The sequence below is a fragment of the Candoia aspera genome, chromosome 5, assembly GCF_035149785.1.
Source record: "Candoia aspera isolate rCanAsp1 chromosome 5, rCanAsp1.hap2, whole genome shotgun sequence".
Lineage (NCBI taxonomy): Eukaryota > Metazoa > Chordata > Lepidosauria > Squamata > Boidae > Candoia > Candoia aspera.
The window spans coordinates 37244284-37262362 of NC_086157.1; the positions used below are offsets into that span (position 1 = coordinate 37244284).

An 18079-nucleotide genomic window follows, 5' to 3' on the forward strand; every position below is an offset into this window, starting at 1 on the left:
AGCAGCAGAACCTACTCAGAACCTATAGATGATCTTGCATTCTTTTTACTGTTTATGTACCTCAGAGTCCCCCGATGGGAGGAGATGGGCTGGGACAAAATAAATAAAATAAATATATAAAATTTTCTAAATATCATCATTACTGAATACCATGAACTTTTCCTCTCATAGATGAGCATTACCTTCCCCACTTATAGGTGCCTATAATAGCATTCCCCATGAATATTAATTTATACAGTTTAAAAGGTTTATATTAAAGATGTTTTGGAAAACTATAACTGCCTCAATCCATAATAACTTTCATAAGTCTACAGTAGAAGCCACAACAACAGCAAAATGACACCATGTTTGCATGATGTGAAGCGATGCAAGTACATAATTCATGTTATTTGCATGACGTTCATAAAACAGGCAACCTCACTTGCGTCTTTTCCCCCTTCCCATCACAACATCCTTTCACAGAAACAAACTGAAAACTGAAAACTAGTAAATGTTAAATTATTATTCTAAAGCAGGGTTTATCAACCAGGGTTCCATGAGAGGTCAATAGGGATTCCCTGGGAGATCACAATTTATTAAAAAAAATTATTTCAAATTCAGGCAACTTCACATTAAAGAGGCAAGTTTCATTCTTTATTTTTAGTTTAAGAACCCTGTTCTGTTAATGCATACACACAGGCCTACACATGAAACAAATATACTAATTTTGTAACTTCTGACCTATAATTGAGCCTGAATGTGCAGGGGTTCCCTGAGACCTGAAAAGTATTTCAAGGGTTCCTCCAGTGTTAAAAGGTTGAGAAAGACTGTTCTAGATTGTATAAATATTGAACCTAATTGCAAATAATTATACATCAGTTGTTAAGGTAAAGGTAAAGGTTTCCCTTGACGTAAAGTCCAGTCGAATCCGACTCTAGGGGGCGGTGCTCATCTCCGTTTCTAAGCCTTTAGAGCCGGCGTTGTCCATAGGACACTTCTGGGTCATGTGGCCAGCATGACTCACGGAACGCCGTTACCTTCCCGCCAAAGCGGTACCTATTGATCTACTCACATTTGCATGTTTTCGAGCTGCTAGGTGAGCAGGAGCTGGGACGAGCAACGGGAGCTCACCCCGCCGCGCGGTTTCGAACCGCCGACCTTCCGATCGACAGCTCAGCGGTTTAACCCGCAGCGCCACCGCGTCCCTCTCAGTTGTTAAAGCAGTATCTTAAAAACAACATGGATTTCAAAACGGGAACTGATTAAATTAATCGTTCAAATATGTCTTTTTACATGTTAATTTCAAATGATTCAACTGAAGTCAATCAATTTTATTAAAAATGAGTCAATTCACCCAGAAATCCTTCATGCCAAAAATCCAGCTAGTTACTTACTGAGATATCAAAAGCAGTTTATGGGCAAAATAATTTGACACAGGGGACTTGACCATTTGTAAGGATAAGGAAATCAAGTCTGACCAGTTTTTCCACAATTATTTTTTTCTTTATTAAAGAAAATATTGCAACTAGTAAAGCAGGCTATTTAAAGGAATATTACTACATATATAATTCTTTTGAACAGTAAATATTTACCTGTAATAAGCCTCCTTCATCAAAGCGTAGGACTTCTATTATGCTATCAGATTGGATAAAAGCTGTAAGAGGAGGGAAAAAATAATGCATTTCATTCAAGTGAACTTTGTAATCAACTGTATTTATTTTTACAATATTTAAAATTGCCCCAATCCTGACTGTGGGTGGAGTACAATAAAGACAAAATAAAAATGAAATTACATATAAAGAATTAAAAATACTATCATCAGAAACTCTCAGTAAACCTCATAAGCCCCCTTAATCTAATCTAAGGGCCAACCACATGCTCGAACAAACTACTTTTGCTTGTATATGAAATGCCAGCAAGTTTGTGACCATCTGTTCTACTCGGGGGAGGGTATTCCATAAAGTGGGGGATGCCACTGAGAAGGCCTGCTGCCTGGTCTTGCACATCATTGCAGGTCCCTCCTCCATATGATGTGCATGACCAGGCAGCAGGCCTTCTCAGTGGCATCCCCCACTGGATCAGACAGGCAGGTTCAATTCTGCCAAGGCATTTCCTGATATATCCTGATGCTGCACCAGAAATGCCTTTGAAGGTAATAACCTGCACTTTGTTTTAGGCCTGGAAACTGCTGGCAACCAACGCAGCAATTTCAAAATAGGTATTATTCCTGCCTGTCCAGCTTGTCTAGTCAACAATCAAGCCATTGCATTTTATACCAACTGCAACCTCCAGGTTATCTCTAAAGGCAGCCCCTTTGAGCGTGTTGTAACAACCCAAAAGTGGTGATTAGGACATGAGTTACTGTTATCAAGGCATTTTAGTCCAAGTAGGTTTGCAACTGGTGCACCAGCCAAAGCAAGGCAAAAGCTTCCATGGCCATGGCTTCCATTTGCTGTTTAAGCAGATCATCTAGTCTTAAAAGACCTGCCAAAAACATCATGCATTCAGGTTCTACCAAACTACCTTGAAATAACAACTATTAATGTCTTAATGCCTTATTGTTATTGCCAGTATGCTATTCTGTTGCTCATCATTAATTCTTTATTTTGTACTGGAGAAAAAGAATCCTTATAAACCTTTATTGAAAGAGTGGCCACTATTGTTTGAGAGAGTTAAGCATGGAGAGGACTAACATGCATTCAAGGGTATTCCGGACTGAAGAATGGCAAGATAGTTTAGGATTGGGGTAGAGGTGGGGGTTTAGACACTTCTCTGAAGAGAACCATTCTTTCTCAGGCAATGTAAAAACCTTCAGTTTAGCAGCTAGGTACAGTATTCACAGGGGAGAAAGGGCTTCAACCAACCAAAAGACAAATTTGAATATCTGTGAGCCAGTTTCCACATGTCAACCAACAGTAAAAGAAACATATGAAGGTACTGAGATAAGATGAATAATCCACAGTAATTGCATTAGATTATTTTCGCTGTATTTCTTCCTTCTGTAAATTAGCTCAGGCATGTATCAGTTTTGCCCATTTTTCTGTTATCTTAAAATAGGAGAGAAAGGAATCATGAAGTGAACAAATTAACATGACAATTTAAACTGGATTCAGATTCACATTATACTGTAGCTTAGAATATGGTTATGTCCAGGATGACATCTGAATCTGTATCATGAGTTAAATTATGGGCAGCCAGAGTTTATTGCTATGGTTGTTTTAAGTTTAATCACCTAAACCTCAGTTTTGTATATGCATGTGTCGAAATGTTGACCACAGGGGATTAATATAATAGAATCTTAACAACTGGAAGTGACTATTTAGGAGTTTACCCTGCTCTTCAATTCAGGAATCCAAATTAGAGTACCCCACCCCACAGATGGCTAGGTCAGTTTTTCAAACTTTTTCAAGTCGCACAATCTGTTAGTTTAAAAAAAAAACCTGGATCCTCTGATTAAAAGATAAAGCTCTAGTGAAGAAAAATTGAGTGAGCTCTATCATCCCAGGGAACCCCATCAAGTTCTTGTGGAACCCTACAGTTTTGATATTGCCCAAATGAGGGCAAGGTAGTGTCCCATTCTGGGCATAGCAGAAACTGCTATCAACAAACTGGAGCACGTTCAGAGGGCCACCAAAATTATGAGGGACTGGAAACAAAATCCTCTGAGGAACAATTAAAGACACTGGGTATGGGTATACTATAGAAGGGAAGACTATAAGCAATCTTCAAATATCTAAAGACTTGTCATATAGAGGTGGGAGCAGATATGTTCTCAGTTGTCCCGCAGTACAGGGGTCCCCAACCCCTGGGCTGCGGATCAGTACCGGTCCGTGGCCTGTTAGGAACTGGGCTGCACAGCAGGAGGTGAGAGGTGGTGAGCGAGCAAATTTACAGGCTAAGTGTTTACAGCAGCTCCCCATCGCTTGGGTTACCGCCTGAGCTCCGCCTCCTGTCAGAGAAAGCAAGCCCATTGGCTGCTATCTCCAAATGGCGCAAAGAAAAAAGAATAAAAGGTCGGGAAAAAGAGCAAGCACTTGAATCATCCCAAAACCATTCCCTCCCACCCCCGGTCCATGGAAAAATTGTCTTCCACGAAACCGGTCCCTGGTGCCAAAAAGGTTGGGAACTGCTGCCATAGTAGGACCAAAACCTATTGGATAAAACTGCAGGGAAATAGACTCAGGTTAGTTATTAGTAGGAATAATCTGACAGTAAGAGCTGTCAGTGAACAGAACAGTATGCCTCATTAATGGTATGTTCCCCCTCACTGGAAGTCTTCAAACAGAGGCTGGATGGCAATCAGTCCAAAATGATTTAGCAGATCCTATACCAGCCAGAGCCTGGACTACATGACCTCTGAGGTCATTTCAAACTACATGATTCTATGATGTTATACTTAAGCAATCTTAAAATCTCTTCTATGACTGATAATCAGGAAACTGCTAAAGACAACATATTTGTTAAACGAACAGAGCAGATATATCCCTCAAGCTCCAAATAAAGAGTCATACTTTCACATGCAGAAATTATGTACACCATGTACATAAAAGTGACTCTTATTTTTCAATATTTATATAGGCAGCAGAACTCTGATACATGTGTATCTGTGGAGTCCTTGGTGCTCTCTGAGCCTTGTTGTTTTCTTGCAGACGTTTCATTGCCAGACTACACAACATCTTCAGTGCGAAGAGGGAGAGGGCCTTGCTCTCTGTTTATATACAGTGGCTTGCCCTGTTTGTGTTGGTGGGGGTGTTGTTCTCACCCTCACCAACACAAGCAAGAACACACTGAGAGGGGAATCTTCCTATTCCTGATCGGCTCTTTGATTTTCATAGGCTTTTGATATCTCTTTGCTTTTAATTGGATTGACCAATAAGGTTTTCCCTGAACCCATTCAGTGTGAGAATCTTTTGGAATGGGATTACTTTCCATTTGTTGTAACAACTTACTGTTTTCAAGAGCACAATTTTTTTGATAATTGTTTTTTGTTATTTATTTATTGGTAGGAAAGTATCTGGGAAACATTGCTTCAAACACAGTACTTCCGTTAACATTTGTTATTGGTGAATATGCTTGTAATACTTCTGGCTAGAAGTAACATACATTCAATCACCACACCCAGGCCATCTGACAAATTACTCTAAGGCTCTTGTAAAGAATAGAAAGGAAGTAGGGCAGATTACACAGTGACTGCTGGTCCCATAGTCAATATGGGCCCAAGCTGTGTAAAGATTTATGCACCAGAATGAATATTTTATATTAGGGTCAGAAAGCAACTAGTAGTCAGTGTAGCTTTTCCAACATGGGAGCAGTATGGCACCTCCAAGAGACGCCACTTGCCTTCCATACCACTGGATTCTGGACCAGTTGCAATTTCTGGACCATCTTTGAGGACTATGGCATGAAATATACATTGCAGTAATCTAGTCTTGAGGTTACCAACACATCTATCACTAAACCAGTTTTCCCCCCTCCAAGTATGATACAACCTGTTACTCAGACAAAGCAGATAAATGCCACCCCCCTTGCCACTGTTGTCTTAACATTGTTACCAGTCTAATCAATAAAGTTAAGCTCAATCTCCAAAGTATCTTTTAGTTTGAAGCAGAGATGAGCTTTCAGGCTGAATAGCCATGGTCTAGTTTTCTTTTGTCCTGATATCTTGCCAGCAGCTATGGCTGGCATCTCAGAGGCAGAGTGAGCTGCTTTGTGGTGTACCCCTTGTCAGGTCACAGGCAACACCAGTATACCTTTTAATTTGTCTATCTACATTAAAAGAATTCAGAATCAAGATATATAACTCTAAATAAGTTTTTTCCTTTTTCCTAAAAGCTTGTATTTGAAACTTGATTTAAAATCTAAATCACAGTGCAGATAATTGCCTATACAGTCGTCAACAATAGCAGACATTACTACTCAAAGATAAAAGTAATGAACTGGCAAGTCACAAGACCAAAACAGATTCTGATAAGCAAATAATCCAATTAAGGTCAGATAGCCTGAAAAAGAGTATCAGCATAAGAATATCTACTGTATCCTTGTAAAAGAAATGCACCATCAGATGGAAAAGCCTTCATAAAGCTCATTGAAGAATGCAGAGGATCCATGATTCCCTAAGTTAAAAAGCTTGCTTCAGAACAGCAGAGGCACTGGAAGCATAGACCTATTCAAATGCAAACATAGAAATAGAAACATTTGTTCTCAGTAACTATGAAAGTGTCAAACATCATGTCAAGACCTCTGAACAATGAAGTATTGATTTCAAACAGTATGCCTGGAAACTACTATAAAACTACCAAGGGGACCTTTTTACAACTTCATCTTGTGCACTAACTTGCAAGGCCCCGCTTGCAGTCACTCACACCTTAGTCATCTCCTTATTGGTCTACTGCAATGAGCTCTATATGGGACTGCCCTTGAAGACCATCCAGAAACTACAATTAATTCAGAATGTGGTGCTGTAGGTAGTTATAGGTGCTTAATATTCCCATGTAATGCCACTACTCTGCTAAGCTTCCTATAGGCTTCTGGGTGCAATTCAAGAAGCTGGTTATCACCCATAAGACCTTACATGGCACAGGTCCAGGTTAATTGCCAGCACTGCCTTCTCCCAATGCTATCTACCCATTCCAAATATTTCCACAGAGTAGGCACACTCTTGAAACAATGTCATCTTATGGGACCTAGTGGGCATGCCTTTCCCATGCCAGTGCCTCCCCACTAGAATGATTCCCATTCAACCATACAGTTGGCCCCAGTCCTACAAACCCTTAGAAAGGCAGTGAAAACCTGGCTCCTTCCTTGAGTATTTGGGTCAGGATGATTAGAGCTCCTGTAAGGAAGAGTGCAATAAATCTGAGTTCCTGACTGCCAATTGTTTATATCTGTTTTTAGTTATTTTATTTTTGATATTTTGTTTATTTATTGTACGCCACCTAGAATTGCACTGTTCAAATTGGGCGGCAATATAAATGCTCTAAATAAATAAATAAAATCAGAAAGCAGGTGGGGGACTCTACCAATGATGTTGCAAGGCTAACTGCTGACTTTGCAAGTTCCAGGCAATGCATGAAGGCATGTTATGAGACAGGGTGAAGCAGCAACTTATTCATACAGAATCTACACAAGCCACTGACAAGCCAAGGGCTGTTCTGCAATGTAAGCTATACAATCAGAAAGTAAAGTTCTAAATATTGTATTTTTCTGACAATTTTTAAGCAGTAGTCCATACAGGTTCTAGTTCCTTAATCAAAGTTTCCCTGTCAGACAAAGATAAAATTTTGAAATTTTTTATTACCTCATGTGGATTTTTAAATATTATACCTTGATATTACCATCATAATGCTGTTGAACATTGTTATCAAATAGGCATTTATCAGAAAAATGGTCCACATCTAGCAATTTGTTTGGTATGCTGCTTCTCCAAGAATACCTGCTATGATTTTCTTTCTGTAGCTAAAACTCCTGGCTTAAAGCCACTTCTCTGTTGCTCTAACGATCAGCTGACAAACAACCGACCCACTGATAACAGGGCCAAAACTGTTCCTGAGCTGTGGTAAAGTCTTAAACTAATAATAATCTATATTTTATAAACAAGCAGCTGCAAAATTTAAGTATTAAAACAAAGTAAAAGTTCCAACTTACAAATGTCAAAACATATTACTAATATGTACTTATGGAAAACCAAACTGAAGCTTGAGGGGGACACTTAAGATTCATATGGTTCCCTCATTTCATGTTGCTTTTGGATTGGTACCAACCACTAAATGCAATACAGGTAAGGTGGAAGACACCTACTATACCCCCTAAAAATTTCTTCACCACTTGAATATGTCTCATTACAATAAGCAGGCGTCACTCCCACCCATTATAAACCAAGCCTTAAAAGTGAGAAGTATTAAAATATTTCGATTTTCAGAAACCTCTCTTGACTGGGGGGAACAGGAAGGAGTGCTACCCAGTGGGGTAAAGAAAGCAGCTCAGGGTGGCCTGGACAAATAGTTTAGAGTAATTTTAAACAAGCAAGCCAAGTCTAACGTTGGCTGTGAATGGTGCAGTAATTGTTTCTGCTTTTAGGATCTAGTTCAGAGGCCAAGAATAAACTCGTCTTCCATTCCCATCGCTGGTGTAAAGCAAAGAGGATAAAAACAGTAACTTTATTTCACTACCAAACAAGCACAGCTTCAGCGATTACAGCCCGGCTACAAAGTGGGGAAAGTCAGGCCCAGGGGAGGCAGGTCCCAAGCCGGGTGGAGCAGGGCCGGGCAGTGAGTTGGCAGCCCGGGCTGGGAGGGGACGAGAGAGAACTATAGCACCAAGGAACAAGAACATGAAATAAAATTTCTAACAGGAAATCGTAAGGGACCCCAAGAAGAGTGAAACACAGAGGCAAGTGATTAATGAAACGGCACTCAAGATGCAGAAACTTCACTACCGCTTCTTTGGAAGGGGGAGGGGGCGTAGAAACAGAATTATTCATGCTAACAACGTTAACGCGGTGTTACGGAAATATTGGGGAAAGAAGGCCCGGGAAGACCCGCAAGTACAACTGCACGGGACCATCCACCAGACGGGTGGCTGGGCAATAAAGAGGAAGAAACCGCTGAGATCCTCAACGTTTAACCACCTGGGGAAGAAGGACGAAGAGAGACTCTGAAGGCATCGCCCGCGTCCCTCAGGTTTCCCCAGGGCCGCTGTAGCGAGGGGACGATGCTTTGATTAAATGCCCGGGAGGGAGGTGTCCATCGCTAGCTTCTTCCTCACCTTCTTTGTCGGCCCGGGCCGCGTTGAGAAGCAGCGCAACCAACAACCGCAGCGCTACTCCTAGCCAGGGGACTGCCGTCGTCACTGCTAGGCTCTCGGTCACCACGGGAAGAGAGGAAGACCCGGTGGAGCGAGGAGTCGCTTCCCACTTCAGCCTTGCTGCCGCCGTCGCTGCCGCCGCCATCACGCTCTTGCCGCCTCAGAATTCCGCGTCTGTCTGCGGGGCCCTCTTTGGCCCGTAGGGTGCGCGAGGCGGTTCTTGCCGCGTCTCGCTCGCTCACTCCGCCCTCTGTCGTTGGGCGCGTGCCGGAGGCAGCCGCGGCCGGGGCGCGAGCATCCGGCGCGCGCACATGACACACGCAGACACACCCTCCGCCCCGCGCGCATCAACAAGCCGGGGGGCGTGCTTCAAGCTCGGCTCAGCCACCTCCAGGACGGACAGAAAAATAGGAACGGAAGGGTTGCCATCTTAGATAAGGGCAAGGCACTATCCCATGCAGTATTTTACAAAGAGCTCCAGAGGCAAGGACGGGCTGGGGCCATTCCACCATCTTTAGAAAGGGCGGATCGCTGCAAGTGAATGGTTCTGAAACCATTAGAAGAAAGGACGTGCTCCGGAAGCAAATTTCCGTCATGTTTCGAAAGGGCACCGATTTTCCACTTAAAAGCCAGCTTTTCTTGCGTTTTAGGTGTCCTTTTGGTTCAGCTTTGTAAAAGCATCTAACATTCCTTTCGATATTTCCAAGCATGGAGGGTCAAATTGAGGTAGTCTTAAAATAGGAGTTTTGGTGTCTTTAGTTACATGCCGCGGAGTCAACCAGCGATCATCTCCACATTTCTATAGTAACTTGATTCGGTCCATCCATCGCGCCAGGCATAGTCGCTTTTTTCTAATCCAGATGCTCACTCTAGTCCTTGTGCATTTTTGCTAATACTTGGACCTTCCCTAACGCTCCACCTCCCGCACTGATGCCTTTTCTGCATCGCGCGCCTCGAAGGAGAGAAAAGGCTGCCGGTTAAGTCCTATGGAATGAGAAAATTACGTGGGTGGCATCCCTGTTTACCTTTTACCGTGAATACAGGAATACCTTGTGCGATAACTGTCTTTAAAAGCACCGTAAACTAACGGGGATACTTGCGTGCAACTAATATTTATACGCGCACCCACACACATACTCAGACTTGTACAGCACCTCCCCTCCCTCATTGCCTTCGAATTGGAGTGAACTACAACTACCACCATCCCCATTCCGAATAATCAACGGACGATAGTTGGGAAGGCTGCTGTATATATGTACTTGGAAAAAGTACATAGCACTCACTGGAATTACCTTTTGTGACTTTGTTTCAGGGTAAATTTGTAAGAAGGAACAGGTTAAGGATAGATCATGATGGAGAAAATCGGTGTGGTTGCTAAGAATTGACAGAACTTAATGGCACATAATCCAATTTGTTATGGTATAGTATTCCTGAGATACCATTTGATCGTTCTTTTACTTAACACATATTAAGCCCCAGAGGGAAAAACATATTTTCCCCATCTTCATAGGAGGAGGGTGGAATGCTAAATTCCTTACTCTAAAACTGTTTTGGAGACATTCTGGAGAGTTTTTTTTAAAGTCAAATACTCTGACATAAACAGAAAGAAATGCTGTTTAGATTAAATGATAATAGAATACAAAGAAGTAGTGTAGCCATTCAGTTAAAGCTTAAATATATGCAAAAGAAATACAATGACTAATCACAATAGATGGTGATAAAGAAATTACTACAATGTGATACTGTAAGCACCTTTGCATAGATTACACAAATACTCTAATGGGACCAAAAAACCCCACTGTCTCTATCCAAGCTTCTACAAATAAAATATAAACTTAATCCAGCTGTATTTTGAAATACAGTTACAGTATTACATAAGCACAGCCCTACTGGATTAGGTCAAAGCCCATTTTATTGCAACATTTGGTTTCTCCTAGTAGGTAAACATATGCCTCTGGGATGCTCGCAAAGAGGAGATGGAGACTCGGCTGTCTTACCAGTGTTTCCTTGCAACTGGTATTAGGAGACAAGTTTCCTATCTGGTAGTAAAAGAATCTTTTAAGATCAATAGCCCTTGATACATCTGTCCTACATGAATTTGTCCAATCCCCTTTTAAAGTCATATAAGTCAGCAACATCATGTGGTAATGAATCCCATAGATATTATGCACTGTGTGAAGAAGTACTTCTTTTTGCTTGTTTTAAATCTCCTTCCAAGCAGCTTCACTGAATAGCCCTGGTCCTAGTATTTTGAATGAGGGAGAAAAACTTCCGTCAGTCCACTTTCTCCATGACTTTATTAACTTGCTCACCCTTCTGCCCCATTCTTAAGAGGCCTGTTCTGGATCCTTCAGCATTAGACAACTATCATCCAATCTCCAACCTTCCTTTTTGGATAAAGGTTGTGAAGAAAGTGGTGAAATGACAATTATAAAGAGCTGTTGAATAAGTAGATTAATTGGGCCTATGGCAATCAGGATTGAGGTTGAGATGCATGAATAAACCCACATTGATCACCCTCAAGGATGACATGTTGGAGACTTTTATGGAGGCAAGGATCTTTTAACAACCTTTGATGCTTTGACCCTAGTGTCCTTCTAAGCTGCCTGCAAGGGTTGAGGGTTGGAGGTACTGTGCTCCAGTGATTTTACTCCAGTGTTTCCCAACCTCAGCAACTTTAAGATGTATGAACTTCAGCTCCAAGAATTCCCCAGCCAGCATTGCTGTCCACACATGAAGTGGCTGGGAGGTCATCTGTCAGTTTGAGAGAAGTGTTATCAATATGCTGGTGATGCTCAGTTACACATCTTTATGCTGGGCCAAAAGACAATATGGAAGAGTCCTGAACTGGTGTCTGGAGGCTGTCAAGATGGGGAAAAGCAGGTTCTAACTTAACCCTAGCAAGACAAAGTAGCTATTCATTCAGAGGCCTGCTAATTATGAGAGTGTGAACTTTGGCTTTGGATGATGTTATACTTTTCCATAAAGAGGTGGCCTGCAACTTTGGGTTTCTCCTGGATTCAGGACTCCTGCTGGAAAAACAGGTGGGGGCTATGGCCAGAAGACCATTTGTCAAGCTCTGGCTGGTGAATGGGCTCAGGGCATATGTACCTATGAAACTGCTTTTCCTAGGTAGATTCTGGCTGCCCAGCCTGAGAGAACAGGAGATGCCAGCTTATTGTGAAGTGTGATGGAAGGTGGCTCCCACTCTCATGGCCATCAAAAGTTTCATAAAACCTGGTTGCCTTCAGTGATCGATTGCATTATATTCTGGTACTGGTACTGAAAGTAAATGGTTTGAATGGTTAAATGCTATGTATAATGTATAATGAGAATACGTTTGGTATAGCACTGGTATACTGGTACTGTTGCTTGTATATACCCCACTGACCAGTCTTTTTAGTCTATGCATTTAATAAAGAAATATTTCTGTTTGTAAATATTTATTTAGAACACTTTTATTCCAATACAAAGCATGTATCCCTGCATTTGGACTTAAAATCAAAAGATAGAAAATTAAAAGGGATTAGCTCTGTAGAGAAAGGAAGCCAGCTAAAGATAATAGTTTGGTATTTCCCAGCCTGGGCAACTTCCAAATGTGAGAACTTCTCTACTCCTGGAATTCTGGGAATTTGCCCCAGCTGGGGACACTGTGCTGGATCTTAATGTCAAAGATTACACAGGCGTCATGGATCTGAATCCAAGCACAATGCTTCTGTTCCTTATGACAATATCAGCATTCACAACTGGAACTGCATCTAAGCAGGATGAAAGATTTCAGGCTGAGAGGAAGGTACAGTGCAATAGCTGAGTTGTATGTTCAGATCTTAATGAATGGTTTTACGTAAGTTGGAATCATAACTATAGGGCATCAAACTGATATTTGGGAATAATGCTTTACAGGGATATTTTAAGAAAATTTAGGGCTCAGAATGATGAAAGCTGGAGTCTAACAGATAGGGGTGGGTGCAAGGAGAAAGCTATTTTAGTGCCATAAATATCATCAAAGCTGACCAACACAGTTATATTTTATAGATGCAGAACACTCACAAGAAAGTGATTAGACTTGGTCAACCATGATTGCTATTTTTTTTCCTTGTATTTTTATTTGCATCTTATGAATTATTGGAAATGAGAAACCCTTGTAGATGGGAAAGACATAGCTTGATGGACCATGATATAATGGAAAATTCTGAAATCCAATCTTTCATTGCAACAGGGCTGCTATCCATGCTTTAAAGAATTTAAAAATGCAAATTCACGAAGTTAGTATGGATACAAATAAGCCACATTTAAAGGGGCTTCCACAAATTAAGGCATAAACTATGTCTTAAAATCCATAATGGTTGAGTTTAGAGGATGCACTAAACCACCATCAAACAAGATATTTTGTGTGTGTGTCTGGGCGTGGTGTGTGCAGAAATGTAATTCACATCTCATATGCCATTTGGAGATTGGTGGAGAAAAATTGGAATATAAACCACATATAGTGTACAAACTGCTCTTTGTGAAACATAAAACTCTTTATTACAGATCATGGCATTCATGTTACTTCTTAACATACTTTTAGTGTAAAGATCAATCTCTTATCTATTTGTCTTAAAAAACATGGAAAGGCCAGGAAAGATTCTTAATGAATAGAGAAGCAATTAATGGTAGAGAATTCAGATAAAAAACTCAAGCTCTTCTTTATTACTTCCTGTTTAACATTATACAAATACAGTAACAGGAAACAGACACATATAAATGCAGAAATGCTTTCATATTGTCTTAGACACACCAGGAAAGTTATAAAAACAGTACTGTCCAAAATTGAAAGACAGGCAGACCTAAAGGAAAAGTGCACAGGAACTGGAGTAGGAAGTTTGCACAAGAAAGGGAAAGTGGAACAAAACATTCAAGTTCTCACTTTTTTAAAATTCTGCCACTTTTTTTTTTAAAGAGATAATGGGTTTTAACTGCTCATTCAGAATCAACCCACCCAAAAGACTTTATACTGTATTATAGTACAACAGAAATACCTTGCAATATATAGTTTCTGAGAATCCATCTCTCCTCCAGTTATTGTGAGGATTGCAGCTAATGGCCAGTGGGAGATTGGAGAAGACAGCTGTATCTGGACAACTGGAATGACTTGTGTTTCTCTCATCCAAAATACTTTTAAATAAAAAAATAGCTTCAATAGAAACATACAAAATATGCTTTTTCAGACCACTAGTCATATAGCCTGCTACTGCAATTAAGTATCTTTGTATTATTATTATATTTTTATCCTGTCTCACGCTCACTCTCTCTATATACTGTATGTATGTGTGTACGTGTGTATGTATGTATGTATGTGTGTGTGTGTGTGTGTGTGTATAAAATCCCCTCTTACCCCTATGGGTGGCATGTGTCTTCCTCAACCTCGGGTCCTCCACCAGAGGCCTGGGAGTTTGAGGGTTCTGCACAGTATCTTAGCCGTTACTAGCACTGCACTCTTCTGGACAGAGAGTTCTGATGTTGCTCCTGGGATCAGGCCTGCAACTAGGGTCTGTGCCACCTGGGGCAACATGGATTCCATGCCCATTTTGGCGCCCCCCCCCAGTGCTCATTTTGGCATCCCCCCAGTGTGGTGCCCGGGGCACATGCCCCGCTTCCCCCGCCTGCCCCCCCCCCCCGTTGCAGTGTATGCTGTTCCTGCCTGCATCTTATACCCTGCCACTATGTGTTGGACTGTCTTTGAGGCCTCTCTGCACAGTTTTCACCTTGGGTCCTGTCTAGTGTGGTAGACCCTTGCTTCTATAGGTCTGGGGCTTAGTCCCTGTTCTTGTGCTGCTATGATCAGTGCCTCAGTGCTGTCTTTTAGTCCAGCCCTTTCCAGCTACTGGTAGGATTTCCCAAGGTCAACCAGCTATTTGTTGATTGTACATCTCATGCAGGGTCTTGTCATGCCATGGCACTTCCTCTGCTTGATCTTCCTCCCATGTCTGCTGCTGCCTCAGGCATTCTCTCAGCAGCTCATCTTTGGGTGCCATCTTACTGATGTACTCCTGGATGCTCTGGGTCTCATCCAGGACAGTGGCTTTAACACTCACCAGACCCTGCCCTCCCTCTTTCCGCCTGGTGTACAGTCTCTGGGTGTTGGACTTGTGGTGGAAGCCTCTGTACATTGTGAGGAACTTCTGGGTCTTCACAGTGGCAGCCTCCAAGTCCTCCTTTGGCCAGCTCACTATACTGGCAGGGTATCTGATGACTGGCAGGGCATACATGTTGATGGCGTGATCTTGTTCTTTCCATTGAGCTGGCTCTTCAGGACCTTCAGGACATTATATATATAAAATAAATATTATGTAAATATAACATAATTATATAGCTTTAGAGTTTATTTCTCTCAGTTGCTGCTTCATTTTTGGTATTTCTTCCACCATTCTCTTCCTGGCACAAATGTATGGAAAAGTGGTACTAGGAAATATTGCATCAGTTGCAGATTTTCCTGGGTTCAAATCTCCACTTCCCTACAAACACCTATCAGCTTCAGAAATGAGATTTTTCTTCAAATTGCATCAGAAGAAATAACTTTTTCCCCTTCCATGTCTATTAAACTGTAGATTTTTCCTCATGCTATTTGCATTACAAAGAAAAAAGCTACAAATTGGATGCAAAAACATACATTATTTGACATTTTAAGTATAATCTCAGTTTTCAGTCAAGTCTTGGGCAAGTCAGCCCTCTACAATGGAAAGCAAGAACAGTTCACTTCCAACAGTTCTTCATCTGAGCTTCATCTGAATCATTATTCAGCTAACAACAGTCAACTGTAGAAGGCTATGGAAGAACAACGTAAAAGCAGATCCAGATCTTGTAATAGGACCAAGCCCTGCATATGACTAAACCCAAACAGCTCTGGGCAAAATACTTAAGGGAAGGGCAAGTACTATTACATGCTGTATAATGCTGATGTGGAACTTTTCAATTTATTGCACATAAAAAGCAGCCTTACCCAAGCTGATCTATGATGGAAAAAAATCCACAATTAGACAATACTTTAAATAGAACCAATCAAAGCAACATAAAAGAAAATTCAAGCTTTTGGAGTGATAAAATATTTTTCTGGCAAGTGGATCAGAAAAAAAAAGAGAAGGGGAAAAGTGGGCTCTGATTTTAGAACCATGGCTATATTACATCAGGGTATTTAATCAAATGACAAGAAGCTGGCAGACATGCAGATGGAACCTTATCAGTTACCCAACCACGGTTGCAGCATCCTTTCTGAGAAGAGGTTTGCAGTGAGATCAAGAAGGTGGGGAGGAGCCAGTGCAGTTCCTGGGTGCTTACTGGGAGCTGCAGAGAAGGCAACGTATCATGTGGTATGTCATCAATAACATAATTGTCCATGATGTATGCTTATATCATTGCTGGCATGCTACATAGGTGACTGGTATCTGCTCAGTCTGCAACATAGGTGCTACCTGTTTTCAAAGTCCCTACTCTTCCTTCTCAGCGTTCTTTATCTTTAAAACCAGGCCACAATAGAAGATGCTTTCCAATAAACAACTATAGTCAACGTAGAAGAATATGCTGTCCTCCCAATATTTAGCCAGTTACGTTTGGAGAAAAAGACTGGTTCAAAAATGCATGTATGTATATGCATCATGCTGTTCCTTTTTGGGGAGGCAGCATTATTCAAGACTCAGAAAGAAAGTAAGCAGTACCAAGTGAAATAAATTAAAGGTAGGGGTTGAGAGAAAAGGAAATCTAACTTAATCTAGCTTATACCAATACCATTTCGCTTTGAAACCATCTTTGCTTCCCCCAACTTCATACAGTGTTTCATGCATTCCTTTCTTATGTATGACATTTCCCTTCTTTAAGGCATGCCATGGTATGTCATAACATTTAAACACTCTTTCAGACATTATCCAAAACTTTTTTGGAATATGAAATAAATCTGGAAACATGTATATGAATTATCAGCCTTCTAACATTTGATAACTCTAGCATCCTGTGTTGCATGAAAAGTAAGCCTCAGAAAATTAGAGTTAAGAATAGGCCATTCTATTTTGTCAAACTCAAAGAGACTGTGTCATGGGATTTCTGACAGCAGTTGGTTGAAGTCCTGTGGTGTTATGGAAAGTTCACAAACTTTCTGCAATAAAATGCTCATACAATATATTGGTTTTCTGGGGAAGAAGGGGAGATGTAAGTACTTGTTTCTGCAATAAAATGCTCATACAATATATTGGTTTTCTGGGGAAGAAGGGGAAATGTAAGTATTGTTTTTCCTCCTTACACAGCAAATAATCAACATTCCATTTAGCTTCCTTGATTCTTCTTTATTTACTCTTCCTATTATCATATCTTCTTGAATTTATTAATAATAGGCCCTTCTTATATGTCCCCCTTATTTTTACTCTTTTCTTTTCCATTTCCTCTGACCTTCTGGGCTGGGGGATTCTGTCCTCAACGTGAGATGATAAAAAAGTGGATCTCTGTTTCTACACATTTCTAGAGTTATGTGCTATGCAGTGAGTTGACTGTTTATCAGACAAACAGGTTTACACTTGCTGATCAGAGCAATAGGTGATCCAGCTGCTTGGCTGTGGTTCACATGGCTGCAAAAGTCTGTCAATTTTCCACATCACTGCAAGCAGCATACTTGCCTAATTAGGGTTAGGGCTCATGCCTTTTAAAACACCTCCCTTTTCCTTATTTCATCAGAAGAGATGCAGGTAGATATTGTTTAATGGCTTTGTGTTAAAATAGAGCAATCCTCTTTCCCAAAATCAGAGACTGCAAAAATGGGACATCTCTTTTAAACACAAAAGCCTGAAAGCTCACCTTCTCATCATGCTTCCATGAAGTGCTTATGATTTGAAGCTGTAAGAAGTTTTGCATGATTGTTCTTGACGGAATCTTTGACATAATCTGATCTAAGGGTAAAAAACCTGTCTGAGAACAATCAATAAAGTCATTTGACAGCCATCCCCATTTAGTCATGCTCCAAAGCACATGTTGTAGACTAAGGGCATTTGGTAGTCACCAGAAAGATTACCATATAATTTACATTCTTACGTTCAGAAAGCTTGCTATGAAATTGCTGACACTTGTGAGCCAAATAAACAACAATCAAGGTGTCTACAGACTTTTTTTAGAAACATCTGTACAGTTATCTCAGCCATTTATAAATGGCGGAATTAAACTAATTAGAAATGGATTTTGATACTTCTTTCCAGTACTGGAATATGCAGCTTGTCACAAAATGAATGAATGAATGAACCAAACAAACCCCATGCAAATAGGAAAACTAACCTAAAAT

The 18079-nt window shown here is 40.9% G+C and overlaps 1 protein-coding gene across 3 annotated transcripts in view; it reads right to left on the reverse strand.

The window, feature by feature from the left end:
* TMEM131 (transmembrane protein 131) overlaps positions 1-9018 on the reverse strand; it is a 94598-nt gene extending 85580 nt beyond the window's left edge. For 2 of the 3 annotated variants that reach the window (XM_063305000.1, XM_063305001.1), the window contains exons 1-2: positions 8743-9008; positions 1572-1633 (exon numbers count right to left, since the gene is read on the reverse strand). In XM_063305000.1, the coding sequence (XP_063161070.1) occupies positions 1572-1633; positions 8743-8926 (246 nt within the window). In that variant the 5' untranslated portion in view covers positions 8927-9008. Of the gene's footprint in view, positions 1-1571; positions 1634-8742 lie in introns of all 3 variants that reach the window. The other variant, XM_063305002.1, reaches the window with a different exon arrangement.
* Positions 9019-18079: the final 9061 nt, after the last annotated feature.